The sequence below is a fragment of the Cyphellophora attinorum genome, assembly GCF_001299255.1.
Source record: "Cyphellophora attinorum strain CBS 131958 chromosome Unknown Contig43, whole genome shotgun sequence".
Lineage (NCBI taxonomy): Eukaryota > Fungi > Ascomycota > Eurotiomycetes > Chaetothyriales > Cyphellophoraceae > Cyphellophora > Cyphellophora attinorum.
In genome coordinates, this window is record NW_017253271.1 from 84409 (window position 1) to 108315 (window position 23907).

The 23907-nt window shown below is 54.9% G+C and overlaps 10 protein-coding genes across 10 annotated transcripts; 6 read left to right on the forward strand and 4 right to left on the reverse strand.

The window, feature by feature from the left end:
• Positions 1 to 184: 184 nt before the first annotated feature.
• On the forward strand, positions 185 to 1450 carry AB675_10143 (3-dehydroshikimate dehydratase; the record flags this gene model as incomplete). The annotated part of the gene is made up of 1 exon (XM_018138894.1): positions 185 to 1450. The coding sequence occupies one exon, from the start codon at positions 185 to 187 to the stop codon at positions 1448 to 1450; it is 1266 nt and encodes a 421-aa protein (XP_017995185.1).
• A 759-nt stretch (positions 1451 to 2209) lies between these two features.
• On the reverse strand, positions 2210 to 3211 carry AB675_10144 (Quinate dehydrogenase; the record flags this gene model as incomplete). The annotated part of the gene is made up of 1 exon (XM_018138895.1): positions 2210 to 3211. The coding sequence occupies one exon, from the start codon at positions 3209 to 3211 to the stop codon at positions 2210 to 2212; it is 1002 nt and encodes a 333-aa protein (XP_017995126.1).
• Positions 3212 to 4153: 942 nt separating this feature from the next.
• On the forward strand, positions 4154 to 5849 carry AB675_10145 (putative quinate permease; the record flags this gene model as incomplete). Its single annotated transcript, XM_018138896.1, has 3 exons — positions 4154 to 4599; positions 4656 to 5348; positions 5378 to 5849. The coding sequence occupies 3 exons, from the start codon at positions 4154 to 4156 to the stop codon at positions 5847 to 5849; spliced, it is 1611 nt and encodes a 536-aa protein (XP_017995161.1).
• A 373-nt stretch (positions 5850 to 6222) lies between these two features.
• Positions 6223 to 8203, forward strand: AB675_10146 (uncharacterized protein; the record flags this gene model as incomplete). Its single annotated transcript, XM_018138897.1, has 4 exons — positions 6223 to 7261; positions 7318 to 7530; positions 7699 to 7986; positions 8073 to 8203. 4 exons carry the CDS (start codon positions 6223 to 6225, stop codon positions 8201 to 8203), a joined length of 1671 nt encoding a protein of 556 aa, XP_017995152.1.
• Positions 8204 to 8282: 79 nt separating this feature from the next.
• AB675_10147 (uncharacterized protein) lies at positions 8283 to 9245 on the reverse strand (the record flags this gene model as incomplete). The annotated part of the gene is made up of 1 exon (XM_018138898.1): positions 8283 to 9245. One exon carries the CDS (start codon positions 9243 to 9245, stop codon positions 8283 to 8285), a length of 963 nt encoding a protein of 320 aa, XP_017995168.1.
• Positions 9246 to 9546: 301 nt separating this feature from the next.
• Positions 9547 to 12650, forward strand: AB675_10148 (Enoyl-CoA delta isomerase 2, mitochondrial; the record flags this gene model as incomplete). Its single annotated transcript, XM_018138899.1, has 6 exons — positions 9547 to 9741; positions 9892 to 10099; positions 10204 to 10620; positions 10977 to 11956; positions 12004 to 12293; positions 12344 to 12650. 6 exons carry the CDS (start codon positions 9547 to 9549, stop codon positions 12648 to 12650), a joined length of 2397 nt encoding a protein of 798 aa, XP_017995124.1.
• A 290-nt stretch (positions 12651 to 12940) lies between these two features.
• AB675_10149 (uncharacterized protein) lies at positions 12941 to 14686 on the reverse strand (the record flags this gene model as incomplete). Its single annotated transcript, XM_018138900.1, has 1 exon — positions 12941 to 14686. The coding sequence occupies one exon, from the start codon at positions 14684 to 14686 to the stop codon at positions 12941 to 12943; it is 1746 nt and encodes a 581-aa protein (XP_017995183.1).
• Positions 14687 to 15539: 853 nt separating this feature from the next.
• AB675_10150 (uncharacterized protein) lies at positions 15540 to 19462 on the forward strand (the record flags this gene model as incomplete). The annotated part of the gene is made up of 4 exons (XM_018138902.1): positions 15540 to 15555; positions 15608 to 16764; positions 16824 to 19340; positions 19370 to 19462. The coding sequence occupies 4 exons, from the start codon at positions 15540 to 15542 to the stop codon at positions 19460 to 19462; spliced, it is 3783 nt and encodes a 1260-aa protein (XP_017995180.1).
• Positions 19463 to 20162: 700 nt separating this feature from the next.
• AB675_10151 (Delta(14)-sterol) lies at positions 20163 to 21718 on the reverse strand (the record flags this gene model as incomplete). Its single annotated transcript, XM_018138903.1, has 3 exons — positions 20163 to 20486; positions 20540 to 21578; positions 21636 to 21718. 3 exons carry the CDS (start codon positions 21716 to 21718, stop codon positions 20163 to 20165), a joined length of 1446 nt encoding a protein of 481 aa, XP_017995177.1.
• A 647-nt stretch (positions 21719 to 22365) lies between these two features.
• AB675_10152 (putative mannose 6-phosphate receptor-like protein) lies at positions 22366 to 23526 on the forward strand (the record flags this gene model as incomplete). Its single annotated transcript, XM_018138904.1, has 3 exons — positions 22366 to 22739; positions 22799 to 23201; positions 23296 to 23526. The coding sequence occupies 3 exons, from the start codon at positions 22366 to 22368 to the stop codon at positions 23524 to 23526; spliced, it is 1008 nt and encodes a 335-aa protein (XP_017995165.1).
• Positions 23527 to 23907: the final 381 nt, after the last annotated feature.

Below are 23907 nucleotides of genomic sequence, written 5' to 3' on the forward strand. Positions count from 1 at the left end.
CGGGCGCTGGGTATTCCTTATAGACGTGTGAACTGTTGGTTCCAAGCTCGAAGCAGCATACAGTGTACGGGCATACGTAGTATACACCTTTGAACCGCGTCAAGCCACAGTACCCAGGAAAGTATCGTGTAACCAGGCCTCTTCGAGCACATCACGAGTCCTATCCTGTCCCACGTGACCGGACATGGCACCTAGGTTCCGTCCAGCAGTGGCATCACAGTCCTTTGGCCGCGCGCCCCATCATCGAATTGAGCACAAGCTAGCTCTATGTGCCGAGTATGGCTTCGAGGCAGTTGAGATATTCTACGAAGACCTCGAATTGCTCGCCCAAGACCTTCGGCGGACAGACGCCTCTCTAACCAAGGAGTCATCCCTCCTCGCCGCTGCAACCAGAATCGCCGACCTCTGCGCACAACTCGACCTCTTCATTATATGTCTACAGCCCTTCGCTAACTACGAGGGCCTCGTAGACCGCAAAGCCCACGCCTCGCGCATACAGGAATTGTATTTCTGGATCCGTCTTGCCCAGAATCTTAAAACAGATCTGATTCAAGTTCCCTCCTCATATCTACCTGCCGCAGAATGCTGCTCATCGCGGGACCTGATCATCGCCGATCTGCAAGAACTCTGCGATGTAGGGCTAAGCCACACGCCGCCCATCCGGTTCGCTCACGAGGCACTATGCTGGGCAACACATCATTCCTTCTGGACAGATGTCTGGGACCTCGTCCTCGCAGTCGACAGGCCGAACTTCGGGACTTGCCTTGACACATTCAACCTCTTGGGGCGGGAGTACGCTGACCCTACTGCACCGTCGGGGAAGACGCCGAACGCCGAGGAACAGCTTACCACCACGCTACACAACCTACGCACTCGCCTCGACCCTTCAAAGATTTTCTACATCGAAGCTGTCGACGGCGAGCGGCTAGATGCGCCACTCGTTGAAGGTCACCCATTCCACAACGCTGATCAGGTGCCGAGGATGTCATGGAGTCGGAACGCGAGGCTATTTCCGTTCGAAGAGAGAGGCTATCTGCCTGTTACCGAGATCCTCAAGGCTATTGAGGACGTCGGGTACGAAGGCTACGTAGCATTCGAATTCTTCTCGCGGACTGCGCACGAACAAGGCGAGCATGTGCCCATAGAGCATGCCCAGAGGGCGCAGAAGAGTTGGAGAAAGATATGCGAAGCGATGGGCTGGGAGTATGAGGAGCGCTGGGCGACTGGCTGGTTGCCCAAGAGCACGTCCGCCATCGCAAACGAAGAGCGCGCTGCGGCAAACAGTTCGAAAGATTGCGATATCACGACTCAGGCCTCAGCAAAGCCTCCCTCTGGGACAGCTTCGCCGCTTCTCAAGACGCAAGGGCCAAGAGCCTCGACTCCTACATCGAGGCCCGAGTCCGCACACAAGCAGAGTTGGACGACACCTCAGGTGTTGCAGGCGCATTGAACAGCCGGTAGGTGATATTATCCTGCTTCGGTCTTGAAGCATTATCATTGCGATGGGATGGAAGATGCATTTCTACAGCATGAGTATAGCATGGCGTACGGAGTCGATCAGATACAAACACCCGTCGATACAAAACATCTAATCATCACGATTCGAGTTCGAGGAGCGAATTGACCGGCTTTCATGACTGTGTATGGATTGATTTCGTACTGGCTGAAGGACTCGTAATCTATTATCACACCGTGACTTCCATGTGACTTTCCCATGAGCAAGCCAGCATAAACATATGACATCCGCACCACGCTGTCCAGCCATCCGCAGTCTTCCAAAAAGCAAAAACTAACCAACACACCAGGTCTCAAACACCAGGTCTCGAGATGAACTCGAGAGGGTACATTCGAGAGGGTACATGCCAAGGTCAGAAACTCCTAACAGGACACACACTTCGAGCGAAAGTGAGGGTGAATTTCCACGTGCTGTATCGTAAGAGTTTTTTCGGCTCAAGCAACACATATCGCAGACCTTGAGTAATTTGGTGCGATTGTTGGAGGAGAATTTGGCGTTTGAAATATATGAAGCATGTTGAGTGAAGTGGTGAGTCAGAGAAGTCTGGTTGCCAGGCGCAACCGAGCACTGCATTACTGTACCTCGTTGCCATGCTCAATGCGTGTTCATGATAGAATGTTTCAGACGCCCAAACCATGCTTCACAATTATGCCTCGACCCGAACGCAGTCAAAAAGGCAGCGTCCAGCTCGATTCAGTGCTTTGGCCGCACGGCTTTCCTCGCCGCATCTCTCAACTTCTCCGTGACCTCGATTCCCGTCCACAACTTGGATTGCTCCAAGCCTTGCCCAATCATCGCTTCAATGCCTCCGATCACCTTCCAGCCCGCCTCTGCAGCCATCCTACTAATATGTGTATCCGGCGACGGATGGTAGCACATCTCGACCAGCCCTCCTTTGAGACCTTGCTGCTGTTGCTGGTTCAGGAAACTTGACAAGATGGCTCTTGCTGTCTTCTCCTCGGGCGTCTTTGGCTCGAAGTCAGGTACGGCACTCACTATGAGTCCAGGCGCCTCGAGACCCTCTGCTTGATCCAGTGTGGCGACATGTACGAGATGCTCGGCGGCATTCCTTGCTCGGCACTCTTTGAGCACGGCTTCAACCTCAGAGGCATCGCGATTGACGATGTATATCTTGCTGCAGCCAAGAAACTGCTGGAGGGCGTAGATCGCCGCGCGGCATGTGCCTCCGCCTCCGACAATCAGGCCAGGTCGACCTCTACATGAATTGAGGGTCTCGGAAGACACATTGAAGCGGAACGCGTCGCGGATGCCGATGGTGTCAGTGTTATGGCCGGTGAATCGGAGTGGTCCATCTTTGATGTCGTTTCTGCGGAAGAAGATGGTGTTGACAGCTCCTACGGCTTTGGCTTCGTCTGTAAGATCGTCCAGATGAGGAATCACGGCGACTTTGTGGGGCATGGTGACGCCGGAGCCCAAGAGTCGTGGAGTTGACGGGTGGTCGCGCAGATATCTGAGAGAACTCAACAAGTCTTTCGTCTCGACGAGAACTTGAGCATACGGGAACTCTGATGTCGCTGATATTGAATCGTGGAGGGCTGGCGAGGAGGAGTGTGCGATGGGATGGCCGATCAGGTATGCGACGTTAGGTACGTGTGATACTGATGGAGGTGTGAACGCCTCTGCATCGCTGCCAGCCGGTGGCGGCTGAGCCTGTGTATCGATAGCCACAGGCATGATGTCTTGGTTGCGCTGTATGTGTGTAGGGGATCAGGTAGGTCAGACACCTCGTCGCCTTTGTGTCAAGCAATGTTGCTGTCGACTGTGTTCGAGCCTTCGTAGTGCAATTAGCGTTCAGTACTCCACGGTTCAGCTCAACTCGATCGGAGTTGCTTCAGGATGTCCTTATTGCCCGTGTGGACTGCCTGGAAGCTCTTCTCCTGCTCTTCAGATTTTTCACGTTCTATAACCTCACCTACGATTGCTTATGCCAAGGCGTTTGCGCATCAAGGCATACGACGTTCTCCAGGGACTCTGGGGTAGCTGTTGGATCGGCTCGCATACGGTCCCGCATACCTTCCACCTTTCGGAAGCCTGCCTGACGTTGCTGCCTCAACCGCACGTGGATGAAGATGTGAAGGCACGGATCCGCTTCGTTGCTGCTATGTTTCCGCCAGAAGTGCCGTCGGCTAGATCGGACGAGCTTCCATCTGACATTGAAGCGGAGAAGTCTTTTGCCGCTCAACTCAAGACCGTCTCCATTCATCACGAGAGGCTTCCCGTCCTCGGTCAGACATGAATTCACCCCGCTCAAGGCTCTACCTTCGGTAGAGATCAGCGGGGATCGAAGCCCCTTCTTTTGTCTGACACAAGCATTTCCTTGCCGATCGACTACTAGCTCGCCTCCGCGGCCACGTTCATCCATACCCCGGAAAAATGTCACCAAAGCAAAACTTAGCATCGATGCGGAGTGCTTGTTCCAGAGCTTACTCCTCGCCTGGATGGGCCTGGTCTCCCAATGGTGCTTGATCCGCCACTCTGGGTTGCATCTGACCTATATCAGATGGAATCTCCTCCAGGTTGAGATCTTCTTCCGCCAGGCAGCTCGAAACATCACTGACTCCATCACTACACAATAATTACGACGACTAGGCTATCGACTACTTACCGAACGTCAACATGGGTCTCCTTTCCCTTGTTGAGGACAGGCCTACGCCTAAGGATGTTTACAACTGGAGAGTGTACTTCACCGCAGCTGTTGCTGGCTCGGCGGCCATCATGATCGGCTACGATTCTGCCTTCATTGGCGGCACATTGGCCCTCAAATCATTCAGAACCGAATTTGGTTTCGACAAGATGTCAACAAAAGAGGTCAGCTTTCTGTCGGCCAATATCGTGTCCTGCTATCAGGCGGGCGCGTTCTTCGGTTCCTTCTTCGCCTACCCCTTTGGACACTATTACGGCCGAAAATGGGCATTGATCATCTTCGCCACAATCTTTACAATCGGCGCCGGCATGATGCTTGGAGCTAATGGCGAACGTGGACTCGGTCTCATCTACGGCGGCAGAGTGCTCGCTGGTATCGGTATTGGTGCTGCGTCTAATATTAGCCCGATCTTCTGCAGGTAAGCTCATGCAATATACCTAGATGCACATGGACACAAGTTAATTCAAGGACTAGTGAAATCAGCCCACCTGCCATCCGAGGACGACTTGTTGGCCTGTACGAGCTGAGCTGGCAGATCGGCGGCTTAGTCGGGTTCTGGATCAACTACGGTGTCAACCAGACGATGAAGCCGTCTCACACTCAGTGGCTCATTCCCTTCGCTGTGCAGCTCATCCCAGCTGGTATGCTTGTTGTTGGAGCCATCGTCATCAAGGAGAGTCCTCGCTGGCTGTTTCAACGTGGCCGCCGCGAGCAAGCCATCACCAATCTCGAATGGCTTCGAAAGCTCCCAAGAGATCATGTGTACATGCAAGAGGAGATCGCTGCCATCGATGCTGCAATCGAGCACCAGGCCCAGACGATGGGTCTTGGCTTCTGGCAGCCATTCAAGACTGTCTTCACCAACCGCCGTGTCGCCTACCGCTTCCTCCTTGGTGGCTCCCTCTTCTTCTGGCAGAACGGAACAGGCATCAACGCCATCAACTACTACTCGCCCACTGTTTTCAAGTCCATCGGCATTACAGGAACGTCCACCGGCCTACTCACAACCGGCGTCTTCGGTGTCGTGAAGACAACAATCACATTTGTCTGGCTGCTCTACCTCATCGACCACTTCGGCCGCCGCGCGCTCCTCATGTACGGCGCCGTCGCTGGCAGTCTATGCATGTGGTACATCGGTGGCTACATCGCCGTTGCGACCCGCGTTCCGTCGCTGCCTCTGATGCTTCGCTCTCAAGTGGTGGCATTTCAGCAATGGTCTTCTTCTACCTCTGGACCGCTTCCTATACTCCGTCCTGGAACGGCACTCCATGGGTTCTCAACAGTGAGATGTTCGATCAGAACGTCCGCACTCTTGCCCAGGCCTTCGCCGCGTCGAACAACTGGTTTTGGAACTTCATCGTCGCCCGCTTCACGCCTCAGTTCTTTGATGCCGCCTACTATGGTGTCTACTTCTTCTTCGCGTCGATGATGCTGTGCGCGGCAGTCTTTGTCTTCTTCCTCGTTCCAGAGACGAAGGGCATCCCACTCGAGAAGATGGATCGCCTCTTCGAGCCGAATCTTCCTGCTCGCAAGGCCCACAAGGTCGTCCTGGCAGAAGCGCAGGCTGAGGACCGCGAGTTCCGCCGTCACAGTGCGAGTGAGCCCGGTATGGAGTACGACGGAAAGAGACGCGAGGATGTGGAAGAGAAGCAGATTGAGACCGTGTAGATATCAGAGCAGGTGATATTGCTGCTGCTTACCGGGAGATTGCACAATTGATTTGGATTTCATCCTGCAGCGTTCCAGCGTCTATACTCAGATTGAAACACAACCACTCAAATACTTCGTATTCGCTCTCTTCAAGTCCTCACTACAAGTCTAAATGTCTTCCGGCGTCGCTGATTGCCAGGAAGTTGCTGCTGATTGTGAGACACGTCGAAGGGGCCTTGGCAACTCCACCCATCGAGCACGTCACCGGCAGTATACCAAGTAATATCTGAACACGATGTTGTCTTCAACCACTACACTTGCACCGCTTCAAGTTTGTGATCAAATTCCAGCAGCAGCTGAAATCTCAAAGCTTCAGACGCTAACTGCCGGCATGACAACACACCTCCAAGCCGCCATCTCCCACCCCAGCGGGCCAAGCAGCCAAACATCTCCCCTCGACACACCACCTCCCCAACCGACCCGAGACTCCTCACCACTCCTCCCACGCCTCCTCGCCGTCTTCCACCGCACCTGGGACCTCGGCTTCACCGCCTTCGGCGGCCCACCCATGCACTTCACCATCCTCCACCGGCGCTTCGTTCAATCATCCTCACCAACTTCAGCAACTTCCGACAACAGAACAGCCACAGGCCATGAACCATGGCTCGACGAGCAGACCTTCCAAGAGCTCTTCGCTGTCAGCCAGTCTCTTCCAGGTCCCGCATCCACGAAGATGCTTTTCAGCATCGCACTGCTCCACGCCGGGTGGGTTGCTGCACTATTCGTCTTCGTGCTGTGGTCCCTCCCTGGCGCAATCGTGATGTATGGGCTCTCCCTGGGCGTTAGCCGTATGGGCGAGACGCTGCCTGGCCCGGTGTATGCACTGCTGAGCGGGCTGAATGCCAGTACGGTGGGTGTGGTCGCGTTGGCGGCGGTGCAGTTGGCGAGCAAGGCGATTGGGGACAGGATGACTAGGGTATTGGTGATATGGGGCGGGTGTGCAGGGTTGTGCTATAATGCGTTGTGGTATTTTCCAGTGTTGATTGTGGCGGGTGGGGTGGTTTGTGTGGGGTGGGATGTTTGGGGGGAGAGGTGGGTTGGGAGGATGAGGACGAAATGGAGCCGGAGCAGGAAACGGAGCGAGCAGAGGGTGGAAGAGGCAAACCCAGGTACGAATGAAGCAACGGAGGGGTTCGAGATGACCGGTATGGTCGGTCCAGAGGGGCAGAATCTACAGCGAAGACAAATCCCGTCACGACAAGGTGAAGACGACAAGCATGCGGTCAGAGCAGCGAGTACTCCAGACTCTGACGCCAACAGACGCCACGGTCGGAACCGAGGACTTCTAGACACAGCCGATGGCACATCTAACCCGCAATTCTACGGCATCAATATCTCGACCGGAATCGGCTTGATTGCGCTGACCTTTGGTAAGAGGCCATCAACACGTATTGAGCTTTTGACTGTCGCTAACGTATCTGAACAGCAATCTTCATCGCCCTCGTCGTCTCCCGAGCCCTCATCACCGAAAAGCCACGGCCTTTTGAGGTCCTGGCAAGCATGTACCAAGCAGGCATCCTAATATTCGGCGGCGGTCCCGTCGTCATCCCCCTGCTCCGCGACTACGTCGTCGACCCGGGCTGGGTTTCCTCCCGGGACTTCCTTCTGGGCCTTGCCATCATTCAGGCTTTACCAGGCCGTAAGTCGCTCTCCCATGATCAAACTTGTTTTTGTAAACGAGCGTTATTTGCAGACTGCCCGAGCATACCTATGTCTCGGGATAACAACGAAGTTGCTCTCTTTGATGTTTCAATCCTACCTTCGAGCATACGCCGTTCTTTTGAGACAAGGCTAATCGCGCTTACAGCCAACTTCAACTTCTCCGTCTATTTGTCTGCTCTCGCTATGGCGAGGACGGGCCATCATTCGCTGCTGGGAGCATTGCTAGGCTTCGTCGGCATTTTCGCTCCGGGATTGCTGTTGACGCTGGGTGTGCAAGGGTTGTGGGCGTTTATGCGCACAAAGCCGGTGGTCGTAAGTGCGTTACGCGGGATCAATGCCGCGGCGGTGGGACTGGTGTTTACGGCGGTGTACCGGTTGTGGGAGATTGGTTATTTGACACCGGAGAAGAGTCAGGGGCAGAGTCTGGCGGAAGGTGGGTGGCCCCTGAAATCTGAGAGATCTATTTCTCGAGTCTGGCGCTCCTCCAATACGTGTTCATGCTGACATGTATGATATTAGAGCCGTGGTGGGTTGTGGTTACGGCGGTGACATATTGTGAGGTGGCGTGGTTCAAAGTTCCACCCGCGGTTGCGATTGTGCTGGGCGCTGCGTTGGGACTGTGTTGGTATGGTGCTGTGGGCCGAGAATGAGGAGTAATCCAGAGGTTGTCAGAGAAGGAGGATGCTAGCGCCCTGGCAGTGAAGTGTTTTGACCGCAGAGAAGCAGACTTCACAGCCTCGCCTTGATATAACCGTCGAGCAACACGACCTTCCACATTATTCCCAGCATGAGGAAGCTGCCGTCAGCAGCCCGCCAGAGCCCTTCCTCACGTGCTCGGTTCAATATGCCAGACAACCTGTTCTCGGACCCAACCCCAATAGTGATCAAAGTGAGGCCCTCCGACCTCTTCTCCTGACCCTTCACGAAACCCACCCGTGCGTTTGTAAACGCCAGCTCGCCTCTTGACAACGGAATCCCAAACAGATCCGACCACTGCCTCGCCGCTCCTCCCACGTCGCCATCTCCCTCAGCCAGCCTCAATGTGCACCCCAGCAGATGCAACTCACCTGACTCCTCCATCAACTCGACATACCGCTCATACTCCTTCCCACAAGCATGCCACGGCGAGAACCTCTCCCCAAGTGGATCCGAGTTCCGCTCGCACACAGCATGCGAATCCAGCTCAGGCATCATCCCACCCTTGGTACCCTTCGGATGATACTGAATGCACCATCCTTCGTCCTTCTCTCCGTCCCAGCTCTCATACTGGTGCGAAAACTCATGCCCAAAGATGACCTTAGGGCCGCCCGCGGCCTCAACCTCCTTCCTCCGCGCCTCCGCATCGCCAGTCTGCATAATAATCATATACCCACCCTCACCCCTCCGCTCCAGTAGCCTCCCAGCAGTAGTGCCAGGCTTAGAAGGGGCGACGACCTCGATGATGTCGCCGCCGATGCTGACGAGGAAGTTCTCGAGACCCCATTGCCCGACGCTGGGTCGACGAAGACTACTGGGACGCCGAAGATGGTGGTGAGGAGGTGGCGGGCTTTGGGCAGGTCCGGGGAGACGAGGGCGATTTGGCGGAGGCGGGTTGGGTGGAGGGTTGTTCGTGGGAAGGTGGCCATGGCGGTCATTGAGAAGCAGTGTGGCTAGCTCGCTTTGCTGTCTGGGCTTGGAGCCGTACGGTGACATTCAGGTCGTCACATCTTGAAGAGGCCTCCCCGTGAGGCTTGACACTAATCAAGACATTTGTTCAGAAGCATTACGTTAGATGGGGTCAACGTGCCGAGGCAAAAGGCCCTGCGGGGTCATGAACAGGGGTGCTCTCGCAATGTCTCCTGTGGTATCACCCCTGCACATAAGCACTGTACCTTGGACCGAGCTCTTCGTATATCTCTACAATTTTCCCAGAAGAAGAGCAACGAGTCATCCTTTACGCCCCTATGACATCCATTTGTTGACTCAACCACCAGCAAAGTCAAGGGAAGCAAAGATGGCGCCACACAACTATCAAGACATAGTCCTCTCTCTTAGCCACTCCAACAAAGTCGGCACTATCAAGCTCAACCGGCCGAAGTCCCTCAATGCCTTCGGCGGAAATCTTATGCTCGACATCATTGCGGGGCTGAGGGAGTTGAACGAGCATCCTGAGACCGTGTTTACTGTTATCACTGGGGAGGGAAGATTTGTGAGTAGTACCTAACGCATCTTACCTGTCTGGGAGGAGCCGAGGCGGTGAATTTGCCGAGACAAGCAAACCGAGATGGAAGTCAGAAGGAGAGCTGCTGCGCACGACAGCTCCTGTCAATAACACTCAACTAACAATGACCGACCCCAGTTCTCAGCAGGCGCCGATGTGAAAGCCACCGGGCGCGACTCCGCCAATAGTGGCTCACTAAGTGATGCTCAGAAGAAACTCGATCATATGGGACGGTTTGTCTTTGCTGTAGAGATGCTGCGGAGCATGATCGATCACAAGAAGGTGCTGGTTGTGGCGTTGAACGGGCCTGCTGTTGGTGGTGGCGCTGCTTGGTTTCCTGGTGTTGGTAAGTCTACGAAGATGAAGGAAGAGACACTGTCGTGCTTGCCCTTTCCCATGGGCATGAAACACATGTGCACGGTCGATGCATCATGCTAACGGTGTGACCAGCCGATATCCTCCTCGCCTCAGACTCCGCTTGGCTACAAGTGCCCTTCTCCGCCCTGGGCCTCGTGCCCGAGTTTGGCTCGGCCATCAACTTCGCCCAATCAATCGGCGTGCATCGCGCTAACGAGTTCCTCATGATGGGTCGCAAGCTCACTGCGCAAGAACTCGAAACCGCTGGGCTTGTCAACCAGATCTTCCCGACATCGTCGTTTCAGCAGGATGTGGCTAAGTATCTTGAGGAGAAGCTTCAGATCAACGACGGGAAGAGTATGATGGAGGCGAAGCGCTTGATGAACGCGCCATTGAGGGACGGAAGGATGATCGCTGTGCAGAACGCGATGGACGCACTGTCGGAGAGGTTTGTGGAAGGAGCACCGTACGAAAGGTTTGCACTGAAGAAGAAGGAAATGGAGGAGAAGAGTAAGAAGAGCAAGTTATAGATGGTAGAGCATCGGGATTGCCTTCTTCACCATACCTGGCTATGGCAGAGACTTTCATCTGACTGCTTGAGTGGCATCCGTGGACTCACCTGATTACAGTTGCGCCAGCTTCTCTCGTGCCGCCATCGAGGCGACTAGCGCCATCGCAGCACCTGGAGACAACAAAGCCGTCGCTAGCCGCCATCATTGTGACAGCGTGAAAGAGGTCGCCATCACTTGAAAGACGACCACGCTAGTACAAAGAAACAAAAGACGCTGGACCTTTGTTGACATCGACACCGTCGAGCTTTGACTTACCACCTCATGCACGGACCCTTTACTAACAAACCCATTCAGCACGAACCACCATTATGGGAAGACTACTTGACAAGATCAGCCATTGTGGCAAGGGGATCACTCTGCGCAAGCGCGACAACGGTATTGTACCGCCAGTTGATGCCTCCGGGCGACGCGCAGCGATCTCAGAGGAAAAGCCGGTGGTTGCTCAGCGCAACTCGAGTGAGTCTATCAAATCTGCTGATGCCGCGTTCTTGCTGGCTCACGATTTAGAAGACTGCAGAGATGGCAGCATCAAGCAGCCAACACGAAAGAAGAGCCAATACTCGATACAGGATGATGGAAGCTCGACGAGAGAGTCGACATCGTTTCAAACCCAAACACCAATACAGCAAGAGCGCAGCACAGAAAGAGCGTCCAACCCGATCGAGCCTGTCGCAACGACACCTCAGGTCGAGCAAGTCGCACTGCAAGAAGGACTCGCAGACGCGATCTTCGTGCAGGCCTTCTCTAAACCACGAAAGAAGCGTCACTGGCTCAGAGACAAGATACTCTCTACCTCCATCGCCGAATGTATAACACCCTGCTGCGTCAAGCCTCAAGGTAAGACCAAGAAACAATCATACTTACGGAAATGCATCCAGAGCTTCCGACCGACCAAGAAAGACCCACAGACGACGTCTACCTCAACTATATCCACCGAGTCATCCCATTCGTCAACCCCATCACCGCCTCCACGACTACGCAAAGTCGCCTTCGCTCCCGAGGCTACAATCCAGCCCTTCGACATCCACGCATCCTCCTCCCAGTGCCTAAGACCAACAAAAGAGTCCTCACCTCTACACAACAAAACCACCACCCACCAGTACCGCTCTTCACACGCTCACGCCGGCAGAAGTGGCAGATCAAGCCGCGGCGACACTCTCCAGATCGAATTCCGGTCTGCTTCCTCTGCATTGACCCACGTGAGAAAAGAAGCCATGCCGGGGCTTCTAGTCCGCGCAGGCAGTGTGCCCAACATCACCGCCCTGAAACACGGCGTAGCAGCTACGCGAGATCCCTCGAAAATCCTCCTGATGGCCAGCAGGTGGTAATAATTGTTCCAAACGGCCCAAGAGAACGAAAGCCAGACTTCATCCGGTTCCGCCTCATGAAGCTCGACCCAGCCACCGAGGAACTGTGCGACTACAGCGAGGAGTTCACTCGGCTTGGCGGGCTCAAGAAATGGATGCGCTTCGACACACCCACCGTGTCGCCAAAGGCGCCAACAAAGGCGGAATGCCGGCGGTGGAGTGGCCTCGCCTCCACGACTTCATGCCCTTGCCGATCCTCCGCGGAAGAAGACGCAGAGCCGCAGCTGATGGGGTTGGAGGTAGAGTATAAGCGCTTCCTGGCCATACACCGCCTTGCCAAAGAACAGGCGCGAGAGGAGATCAGGCAGATGCGGCGAAAGAGGGCTCCGTGTGGCGCACACTCCTCGTGCCTTTGTCTAGAGCGCAAGACGACGAAGACCCTGGGCCGACAGGCGAAGAGATCCGAAAGGCGCTGGAAGCACGCCAAGTCCGACCCGTGGTGGAGATGTTGTGGACCGATGACTTTGGGCGACGGACCAAGACTGTGAGTAGTGAGCAGCGGTTGCCAGTCATTCGCGATCCGCAAGCAGGCTTTTATTCGCGCAAGGCGGACAGGAAGGCTGCGTTGGCGCGAGGCGAGACTATACGACGTCCTTGGTGAGTCGGAACACAGTGCGCTGTAGCAGCGGTCAAGCACGCACACCAGGCAATGGCGCACGGCACATCGATAGCATGGGGGAGTGTCTTTCTTAATGAGGGAACGGGAGCCGCTCGTGCATGGGCTCCTGCCCTCGGGAAGGAGCCTTCGAAATTCTTTTTATGCGATGTATGTACATGCAAATGATAACGACAAGATCCTCCGAATATATGTCCAAGCTTTACTAGACTGCTGACAGTCAATGTGCTTCTATCCTGATCTCGAATGCCAACCTCTAATCCCGCCGAAAGGAGTCAGTCGTCGTCCTTCTCGTCCTTGGCCTCGTTGGGTCTGACGACCATCTCAATACTGCCCGTCTCCCGGCCTCTGTTGTCCCTCGTCACAAACGCATACTTTCCGCGCTGCTCATCCCTCTGCTCAAACCACAGATCCTTCATCGTCAGCTCCTTCGTTCGATTGATGCTCTCGATGGCCGAGATCCGATCGAGCGTTGCTTCCAAATACTCATTGAAGCCTTCCTCCGCGACAATCTCCTTGAAGGCATTCATCATTGGTACTGAATCGGCGCGGACCATAGCGCGGGAGTCGATGGTGAAGATATTTTCATGGTCGTACTGTTTAATAAAGTCCGCGCGGGTCATGATCTGGCGCGCGATGTAAAGGGGAATCTGCGGGAGGATGTGCCCCTGTGTTTCGTCGTACTCTGTGTCGAGTTCCTTGGACTTCTCGACGAGGGCCCGAGCGAGGACCATGGCTGCGGAAGCGAATTTCTGCTGGTCCATTACGTCGTCGTCCATCTCTGCACCTAAAATGCCGCATTGGTTGAGAAACCAGGTTTTTTCGGCCTCCACGATGGTGCGGCACATGCGCAGCATATCGCTCGATTTCGCGACGCGATTGAGGAAGTTTGTGCGCCCACCGACTTGGTCGTAGACTTGTCTGAGGATGTCTGAGTCGATGTCTTCGTGGGGGAAGTATTTTGCGCGGAAGCGCGCCAGGGCGGAGATTGCTTTGTTCTTGGGCAGGTCGAGGATGGGGAGGACTTCCATGCGGGTGGCGTAGCGTTTGAGGCGCTCGTAGACCCAATAGTCGTCGGAGTTGAAGACCATGGTGATGAGGTTGGAGGCGGCCCATTGCTCGGCGCGTTGTTGCATGAGTTCGATGAGGTCTTGGCCGTCTTCGTCGTCGCGGATTAGGTGCATGCAGTTGACGATGATGACTAGGGGACCCTTTTTCTTTGTAGAGGACGGGGAGCTGGCGGCTTTGTCGCGGCGGGCGAGGGCAATCTTCTCGACTTTGTTGAAGGCGCGCTCGATGTCGAGGAGAGCGGTGGTGTCGCGGGGTCCGCGGATGGAGAAGAGAGAGCCGATGTAGTCTTCGTGGAAGTCATAGTTTAGGGCTTTGCCGAGGCGGATGCGGAAGATTTCGAGGTCGGCGTGGGCTTCAAACATGGATATGCCTTCGCCTTCGACTTTGCGCATGGATTCGAGGATCATGGTGGATTTGCCGGTGCCCTTTTCGCCGACGATGAGGTAGTAGCGGCCGGTTCTGGCGCCGAGGATAATTTCGTCGACTTTGGCTTGTTCGGGGCGGAGAATCCAATTCTCCTCGTCAATGTCGATGGTTTCGGCTTCCTCGCCGAGGATGCGGACCTTGTTGATTGGAGGTGGAGCGGCGAGGTCCAGCATGGGGTCGCCTGGTGTGAAGGCTGTTTCCATTTTCCGGAGGACCATTCGTTTGTAGTAGAGATGGTAGGAATAGCCTGCCAAGCCGAGGATGGCAATGGATGCGAAGGTCGTGGCGGCACTCTCGAGCATCTTGAAGATGCTGGGGTTGATGCGCCATTTCTTCGACTTGCCCTTGCCTTGCGACTCATCCTCCTCTGGCGGGTTTGGGCCTGGGTCGACGTTTGGGTCTATGCTTGTTTGGCCGAATTGAGTTGAGGCATATCTCCACGGCGGCAGCCGATTTGATCTGAGAGGTCTGAACCTGGACTTGGTACTCCGCGATTGCCGCCATATGGGCCGGAGAGTCTTCATGTTTTTGAGTATGGGACAAGTAATGATCAGGGGTAAGGGTAAGCTATGCCCAACATATCGTGTACATCCAGTATATTACCATGCAGACCGGAACGCCGTAGTTCAAGTTACCCAAGACATAGGAATGCAGCGAAAGTGGTGCGCGACGTGGCGATTGAAAAAAAGTGAAATATGTAGACGTGTCCAGGCGGCTGGGAAGGCGTCGATCTGAGTCCGTGGTGAGCAGGAAGACCTTGGCAAGAACCAAGCTTCCTCCTTCCGCCCCCCAGATTTCGGTGTTTGACAGGCTAAATCCTGCCAGTGCCCGTGAGCATGTTCAAACTTCCCCGTGCTTTCAGTCCTGCCATTGCTCTTTGGTGTCCTTGTCATCATACTCGGTCCGATGAGGTTGGCGTCCCATCTCCATGGAGTCGCTCTTGTCACCTACGGCGGCTTTGGAATGAGCTGTACAGCCATCGGCCGAAGCATCACCTTAGCAATGTCGTGTGAAGACAAAATGACGCGCTGCGCTGCAATCGGGAAGACTAGGGATCTCCCCCGGCTATGCTTGCCCAATCAACGGGAGCAACCGTCGGAAGCAAGAGCGCATTCGAGTCTCCCTCAAAATTTATTTTGATCGACGGGTCGAAGTATCGTCGTTGATTCTGCTACATCTCCTACTTCAGCCTTCTCTGTATAGTACTCTCTCGATCCCACGGTGGATCTGTATTCCAACAGCACTCTCTTTCCTTCAGTCACTCATTCGTCGTGTGTGCCTGTGGCTCGCGCCCAGATTCATTGACATTTCAGAGCATTCTGCTTCTCCGCACGGCCCGGCCATTGCTGTACAGCTATTTTGCATTAGACTTCTGTAATGGCTTCAGATGATGGTAAGTCGCGCCTAGGTGCAACGATGCTCGCCATGATATGCTGACCTTCTAGAAGCTCCTCAAAGCTCCAAATCAGAACAAGCGCCTGCTACCAACGGCGTCAACGGCACATCCGACCAAGCACACGACCACCAACACGAGCATGAGCACGAACACGAACACAACCATGAAGACAACAATGTCTTCCAGGTCTCGGTCAAACTGCCGGATGGGCATGAGATGAAGGTGGCCGTATCGCAGCAGGAGCAAGTTCAGGACCTACGGCAGTCCATTGTTGAGACTCCCGAGACGTTCCAGTATACCTGCTTCCATCTCGAGCACAATGGTGACCGCATCAATGACTTTGTCGAGTTGTCCGAGGTCAAGGATCTCAAGCAAGACTCGGAACTGGTCGTGGTGCAAGATCCATATACCGAGAAGGAGGCTCGCATGCATGTCGTGCGCATACGAGAGCTCATCGGAGCAACCGGAGACCGCGCAGATCAGCTGCAGGGCATCTGTGCTGGCGTCTCACTGCACGACGAGCGCTTCGCTTCCCCTCTAGAAAAGGGAGAAGCCAGTGCTCTTGCCGGCTACGACCTGGCTGGACGACCACCGTTGAACGCCATTCTTCCGCAGCCACAGGAGACAATACCAAAGACAATCAAATCATTGTCTGTGTCACAGTGGAACCCACCACCACACCATCTGAAGCAGCGAGGACATTTGCTCTATCTTTTGTTAACGACTAACGAAGGTGAACAGCATCACATCACCGCTTCCAACTCCGGCTTCTTCGTCAACAAGTCCTCAAGCAACAAATTCGACCCATTCCCTCGACCAGCTCCCAAGAACCACTCCGCCCATTCCTTACTCTCCCTCATATCGATCTTGTCGCCCTCATTCAATCAGGCCTTCGTCGACCTGCAGAAGTCCAATGGCCAGAAAGATTTGCTCACCACATTTCCCTTCCAGAATGCAATCCCGGCAAACCCGTGGCTCGTGCCTGCCTCTTATATTGCAAGCGCACATCATCAGTCAGACTTGACCAGGACTCAAGAAGCATACTTGCTGGGTGGTGTTGACGGTGCCGAGAACCTCAGAGACTGGAATGAAGAGTTCCAGACCACAAGAGAGCTACCGCGAGATACCCTCCAGGATCGTGTCTTTCGCGAACGCTTGACGTCCAAGCTCTTTGCTGACTACAACGATGCGGCGGCGAAAGGCGCTGTGGCTGTCGCTCGGGGAGAAGTCGCGCCGCTAAATCCAACCGAGGGCAAGGACGCCAGATCTTCATCTACAACAACATCTTCTTCTCTTTCGGCTGCGACGGAGTACAGACTTTCGCAAGCGAGGGCGGTGATGAGGCTGCGAGAGTCGCTGTCAATAAGGATGTTGCAGGCGTCAAGGCGGTGAATCAGCTTGACATCAATGATCTGTTCACGCCTGGCACTGTGGTCGTCGACTATCTTGGCAAGCGCATTGTTGCTCAAAGCATCGTACCAGGTATCTTCAAGCAACGGGAGCCTGGAGAGCATCAGATCGACTATGGCGGCGTAGAAGGACACGATACAGTCACCGAGAATGAAGCATTTGTGCCCGTCTTCGAGAAGCTGTCGAAAGCTCTACGCGTCAAGAAGCATCCTGTGTGGGACAAAGACCACAAGCGCCACGACCTGGAAGGCAGCGTTGAGACCAAGGGCTTGCTTGGCACTGATGGGCGGAAGTACGTGCTCGATCTGTACAGAATCACTCCTTTGGATGTGGCTTGGTCAGACGAGCTAGAAACCACGGAAGAAACATTTGGCAAGTACCCTCACCGCATGTCGGTGCTGCGCTTGGAGTTGATCGAATCCTATTGGCGACTCAAGCTGCAAGAGTATGTCAAGCAAGAGACCGAGAAGAAACGTGCCGAGAAGTCTGCCGAGGAACCGAAGACAGAAGAAACCGCAACCTCGAAGCAAGACGGTGACGAAAAGGCTAGCGAAGAGGCCACGGAGAGCAAGCCAGACTCAGACCAGGACCGCATTGACATCTCGAATTTCAGCTTCGCCCTGAATCCGGATGTCTGCAGTGGCCAAGAACCACAAACCGAGGAAGAGAAGGCAGAATACGAGGAAGATGAGAAGAACGTTCGAGCTGTTTGCAGCCATTTACGAACGACTGTCATACCTGGACTCATCACAGACCTTCATGACAGCGATGTTGGCTTCCCTATGGATGGGCGATCTCTCTCCCATCTCTTGCACAAGCGTGGAATCAATATTCGATACCTAGGACAAATTGCTGCCTTGGCAAAAGAGAAGGGTCGACGTCTGGAAGCGTTCTACACTATCGTTCTGCAGGAGATGGTCGTCCGAGCGTTTAAGCATATCGCAAACGGCCTGCTAAATCATCTTCCGCCTTTGTTCGCCTCTGCATGCCTAGCACACCTGCTCAATTGCTTCGTCGGCGGCGATCTCAACTCAGAACCTCGACCAGAAATGGACGACGAAATGCGAAAACTGTATCCAGACGGCGACTATTCGTTCGAGAAAATGACGCCTTCACAGCTGCAGAAGCAGATCATGGAGCAAGTCAAGCTAAGATACCGATGCGATCTGCCGGAGGATTGGCGAACTAGCTTGAAGCCGCTACAGCTTCTGCGTGAGGCATGTCTGCGACTTGGACTTCAGATCGTCGCCAAGGAGTACGACTTTGGTAGAGGTGACAAGCCATCGCTGAATGGTGTCGCAGAACCTGCGGCTGAGCCTGTCGTAACTAACGGGGTGAACGGCCATCATGAAGATGACAAATCGGGAGGCAAGAAGAAGAAAAAGAAGGCTATCGAGCAAGCGCCTGCCCAGACCAATGGCACTGCCATGAAACAACCCACGACTTTTGTCGCCGAAGACATCCTCAATATCGCTCCGAGTGTCAAGGACGCCTCTCCAAAGAGTGTCCTGGCTGAGGAAGCAATGGAGGCGGGCAAGATCTCGCTCGCACAGGGACAAAAACAAATTGGACAAGAGCTGATCCTTGAATCTTTGTCATTGCATGAGCAGATCTACGGCATCCTGCATCCCGAAGTCGCCAAGATGTATCACTCCTTGTCTACCATCTACTACCAGACCGACGAGAAAGAAGCAGCAGTTGAGCTAGCACGAAAAGCTGTCATCGTGACAGAGCGCACACTGGGCGTGGACTCATACGACACCATCCTCGCATACCTGAATCTCTCACTTTTCGAGCACCACGTCGGCAACACAAAGCAAGCACTGCGCTACGTCCGCCACGCTCTCGACGTATGGAAGATCGTCTTCGGCGCCTCCCACCCCGATTCAATCACAACCATCAACAACGCCGCAGTCATGCTGCAGTCCCTTAAAGAATACCCCGAATCTCGCAAGTGGTTCGAGAAGTGCTACGTCGTCTGCGAAGAGCTTTTCGGCCATAAGTCCGCCAATGCCGCGACTATCCTCTTCCAATTGGCGCAGGCGCTTGCCTTGGATGGCGACCCGAAAGCAGCGGTTAGCAAGATGCGCGACGCATACAATATTTTCCTCGCCGAGCTCGGACCCGAAGACAGAAACACGAAGGAAGCAGAGAATTGGCTGGAGCAGCTAACGCAGAACGCCGTTGCGATTGCAAAACAAGCCAAGGACATCCAGGCGCGCCGGTTGCGCAATATCCGATACCTACCGGGCATGAGGCAGGCACAAGGCTGCAGCCCCAGAGTGCAAGCTCAGCGACGCCTGGGAACTCTGCTGGAACGAGCTCTGGTCACACAAGAAGTCCTACGGGGAGCGTCAATCTTGACTCAAGGAGTATCGACGAGCTGCTGAAGTACATCGAGGGCAGCGGCGACGCGGGTGGGAAGAAGAGCAAGGATAGGAAATCGGTCAATCCCAAGGCTAGGGGAAGAAAGAGTACTTCAGCGGCTGCGTAGTGCGACGGCCGTGCTGAAAACTCTGACGACGATGTTGTTCGTCAGGACTCGAAAATGGACCAAATCGCCTGGGTGACCTCCCGGAAAAGGCCGACTACCTTCAGGAAAATTTATGCGAGTGGTATAGTGATATCTTGATTTGCATAGCGCGGAACGGGGACTATGCATGACAGAGCAATACTGGCAGAGAAGGACGCCTGCAATGAAGCACACCTGGAGCGAGAAGCGTCCTGTTTGCTACGCCTCGTCCATCTTGTAAGTGAGCTGGACACTGGAGGCATTTACTTGCGCCTCAGCGTAGGCGAAGGGTCTATGTCAGTTGCTGGTATTCGTTTGGCATTGGAATCTGGCCACTTGCTGTGCCAGGTTACAAAAGTGTATACTTCTCGGCCAACGTGTAGAAATAAGAACTCAACTCAATTCCTACTTCTGATCTGACGTCTACCTATTGCTCTCGCAATCCAGTGCAAGCTTTTCCAAAACGCCTTTGCGCCGATGCTGTTGTAACGACTTTGACCCGGCAAATCATTCGCTCTAGCCACCTGATCTCTGAGGCGATCAGACTCTCGGTCGCTGTCCTTTCCCTTCCTCGATTCTTGCTTCTTTGAAAATTCTCAAGGAGACCTTCGATTCTCCTTTTTTCACTCCTACCAGTCCGGCTTCATCCCGCTCCTCTCCGCGTCTGCGGTCTTTTCTTTTTTCAGTATACGCCAGGAATGATTCTGCTCTTGACGATCGCCGTATACTTCTCCCAGTCCGCGCCGTACTTGCGCGCGCACTTAGCTTCGTCTCTCAGCTCGCGATGTACGAGCAGCACTCCAAAGTAGACGATGTAGAAATACGTGAAAATCACACCCCAACCTCTCACCTCGTCCGTCTGCTTGACATCGACCGTATCCACGCCAGTAATCGGATTCCGCGTATGATAGATGACGTAGCCAGCGAGGCCCGTGGGAAGCAAAAAGCCCAGGACATGATCCAGTCGCCGAGGTAGTTGATGTGCCGCGCCGTACCCCACCAGCCACTGATCAGCAACTTGCTGCCGGCCTCGGTTGTAAGCGTCTTGAGGTGCGCAACGCGTGGGTCCGAAGGATCCGTGCGGAAGCGATTCTTCTCATTATTCGACGCGCGGAAGATATAGTAGCCTGCTCCGACGCAGAGGGCGACGAGGGCACCGGTACCACCCAACTGCAGCTCGACGGGGTGCACGGCCAGATAGCGGGCCTGCATGCTGTAAATAAACGGCAACCAGGCCACGTCGCCGAAGGCGAGCATGAAGCCGAAGCCGTCGGTGGTGCAGTCCATGGTGGTAAGGATGGCGGGTTCCATGTACAAGCCGTCGAAGACGTAGAGGGCCTGGAAGGCTGTGATGAAGGCGATGGAGACGGTGACGTAGCCGTAGAGAGCATATTGGTGGGCGATGAAGGCGCAGTCGAGGATGATCCAGCCCAACAGGCCGGGGCGCATCTCCATGAAGAGCTTGATGTCGAGGGTTTGGCCGCCGATGAGGGGGAGGGAGGAGGGGATGTCGATGCGCGGGTTGAGCTCGCGGCCGATGAAGAAGTCGTAGAGCATGTTGCCGCTGTGGCCTCCTTTGGCGAGTTCGCGGTGGGTTGGGTTTGGGTGGTTGGGGGGCGGAACGCTGAAGGAAGCGAGGTAGACGTAAAGGGAGAGGGCGTAGGCGATGAGCAGGTTGGCGACCCAGATGCCGATTAGGTGGTCCCAGATGAAGGTCCAGACGATCCAGTTGGCGCCGTAGGTGATGGTGCCGATGGTCAGGGCAAGCGTGAGGAGCATGCAGGTGCGCCAGGTGGTGAATTTGTAGTGGTGGCGGCCGCCGGTGCTGAGGACAGTGCCGTCGACTTCTTCGCCGGGGAGGATGATTTGGAGGGCGACAAGGAGTTGGTAGTAGGCGAGTGTCCAGAAGATGGCTTCAGCGTCGAAGAGGCCGGCGATGCCGTTCTCGGGCCATGGTGTTTGTGCTTTGAGCTTTGCCCAGGTGAGAGTGCGCGGGCTGAGGAGAGCAGGCGCTGGACAGCCGGAGACATCGTTGCAGAACTCGAGAGAGGCGAGGACGAGGAGGGGGAGGAGGAATGTAACTGCGAATGCGCCTGGGCTGTGGTGTTGTTAGTCTGTGAGGACTTGTCGAGAATGGATAGTGGTGTAGACTTACGGTCCAAAGAACTCGTATCCATGCTTCTCTTCTGCGTGTGGTATGGCGACTGATGGGTCGGATTTCTTGGACTTGTGCGACATGATGGGCAAGGTCACGCGCGTGTTAGGATACAGGAGAAGCGCGGAGCAGTATTGAGGTCGAGATGTGCTGCAGGTATGCACACACGCTGGCAAACGCGTGATGTTGAGCTTCTTTTCAACGTGCACGATCTCTCCGGCTGTACACAAAAAAAGTGGTGTCATGACCTACGCCACAGATCTCAAGCTCTTGCCGGGACAGGGACACGCGCATCTCGCCCGCATTAGCGAATTTCTAGGCGCCAAGTGACGTCGAGTTTAGGTGAGCTCCAGGGGTCAAGCTGCAGCCGGTAGCCTCATCAGCCACATGTTCAGCCCTGCAGGAAGACACGTGTAGGCTGGCTGAATGATGAACGATCCGGCCGGCACTTGCATAATCCCTCGAACAATTCCATCCTTCACAACGTCGAATTACATTTCATCCCTGCACACCACTATCTCATTCTCATCCACTTACGAGGTATATTCGATTCGATATAGGCATTCATGGAATAAGCCCGACTGCCTGCGCCCTTACAGTCAGGCCACCTCGAATCTGCTGCACCATCTTTCGCTGAGGACGATCTATCACCAGCACACGACTCTCCTCCTTCGTTTCCATCATCTGAGGCACATACCATCCCGTCGCTCGCTACACCACACCCGCCACAATGCACCTCCTCCCCTCCCTCATCGCACTCCTCTCCCTCACCCAGTACACCACCGCCGCCAGCGACGACAAGAAACCCGCACCGAAACCATGTACAATCCACTCCCCGACAACCGGCTCATTCATCGACATGCGGCCACTGGCCCTATCTCGAGACGGCGCCGGATCGAGCTCACAATCCTCGACTAATGAATCCTACCACGCCAAGGGCTACGACTACCCCTACAACTTCACCCTCAACTTCTGCGACTCAGTCGTCGAGAAACTCGAGGACGTTAACGGCGTCAAGGAAAGAAACTGGCGCAATGTCTCCGCCTTCTACAAAGACAGCCACGACAATATAATAAGCATCGGGCAGCAGAACAGCGAGTTACTGTTTCGGGGCAAGAAATTGTTGTTGAACTATACCATGGGCTCGCCTTGCCCGGACCTAGACCAGGACGGCCGAATCATAAAAAACGAGCCATCCTCGATGACGACGACGACGATGACCGCCACAAGGGAAAGAAGACCACCCGTCGGAAAACAACTATGATGACATTCGCCTGCGACACATCTCCTCTACTCGCCGGCAAGCCCGCCATCAGCTTTCTCGGCACACCGGACCACTGCACGTACCTGTTCGAGGTCCGCAGCAGACACGCATGCGGTGGAACGACCACGCAACATGAATCCGGCACGCTGGGTCCCGGGGGCGTGTTCCTCGTCATCACCGGCATCGCGCTGCTGGTCTACCTGATCGGAGGCATCGTCTATCAACGCAACGTTATGCATCAAAGGGGGTGGAGGCAGCTGCCTCACTATGGGATGTGGGCTGGGATTTTCAGCTTCGTTTCGGTAAGCCCCTTCGCCGTTGCTGACTTGATCCCACACGTCGTCATCACATCCCCAAACCCATATCTCTTAGCTCTGCTAACACATCTTTTCATAGGACATGACACAAATCCTCTTCGGAAGCTGCATCAACCGCATCCCCTCCGTCCAGCGCCTCTTCGGTGGCCGCGGTCGCGGCGGCTACCACCGCGTTGGCACCGAAGACAACTACAACGACCGCACAAACGGTGCTAGTCGGTCAGCGGGGACAGGTGGGCGGAACGGCGGCCGAGACGCGGACGCCGAGAATCGATTGATAGACAGCTACGACGAGGAGTGGGAGAACTAGATGCCTCTCGCTGCCGTGGGTGTTGGGATCGGGTTGTGGATGAGTGGATTGGCGATTGAGTCCATCCGAGCCAACAGCCCCAGTGTGGTGGGAGGTTGAATGTTTTGTAGTTACAAGTAGACTAGACTACGATTCCTACGCCATTGTGGAATATGTGCCCCCAAGTGTTGCGTTGTCGCTTGATTGACTTGGTCTGCAGTGGCCCTGGCCTATGCTCGGAGCATCGACATTGTGCGTATAGACCCTTCCGAAAGTCATCATACGCTGTTGGTTCAAGTTTCGACCTATGTGAAAGGCAACACGTAGGACGACGTCAATGCAAGGCTTGATAGACTGCCGCTTCGGGGCCGCTACTATGGAACCCTCGACCAGTCTCACTGA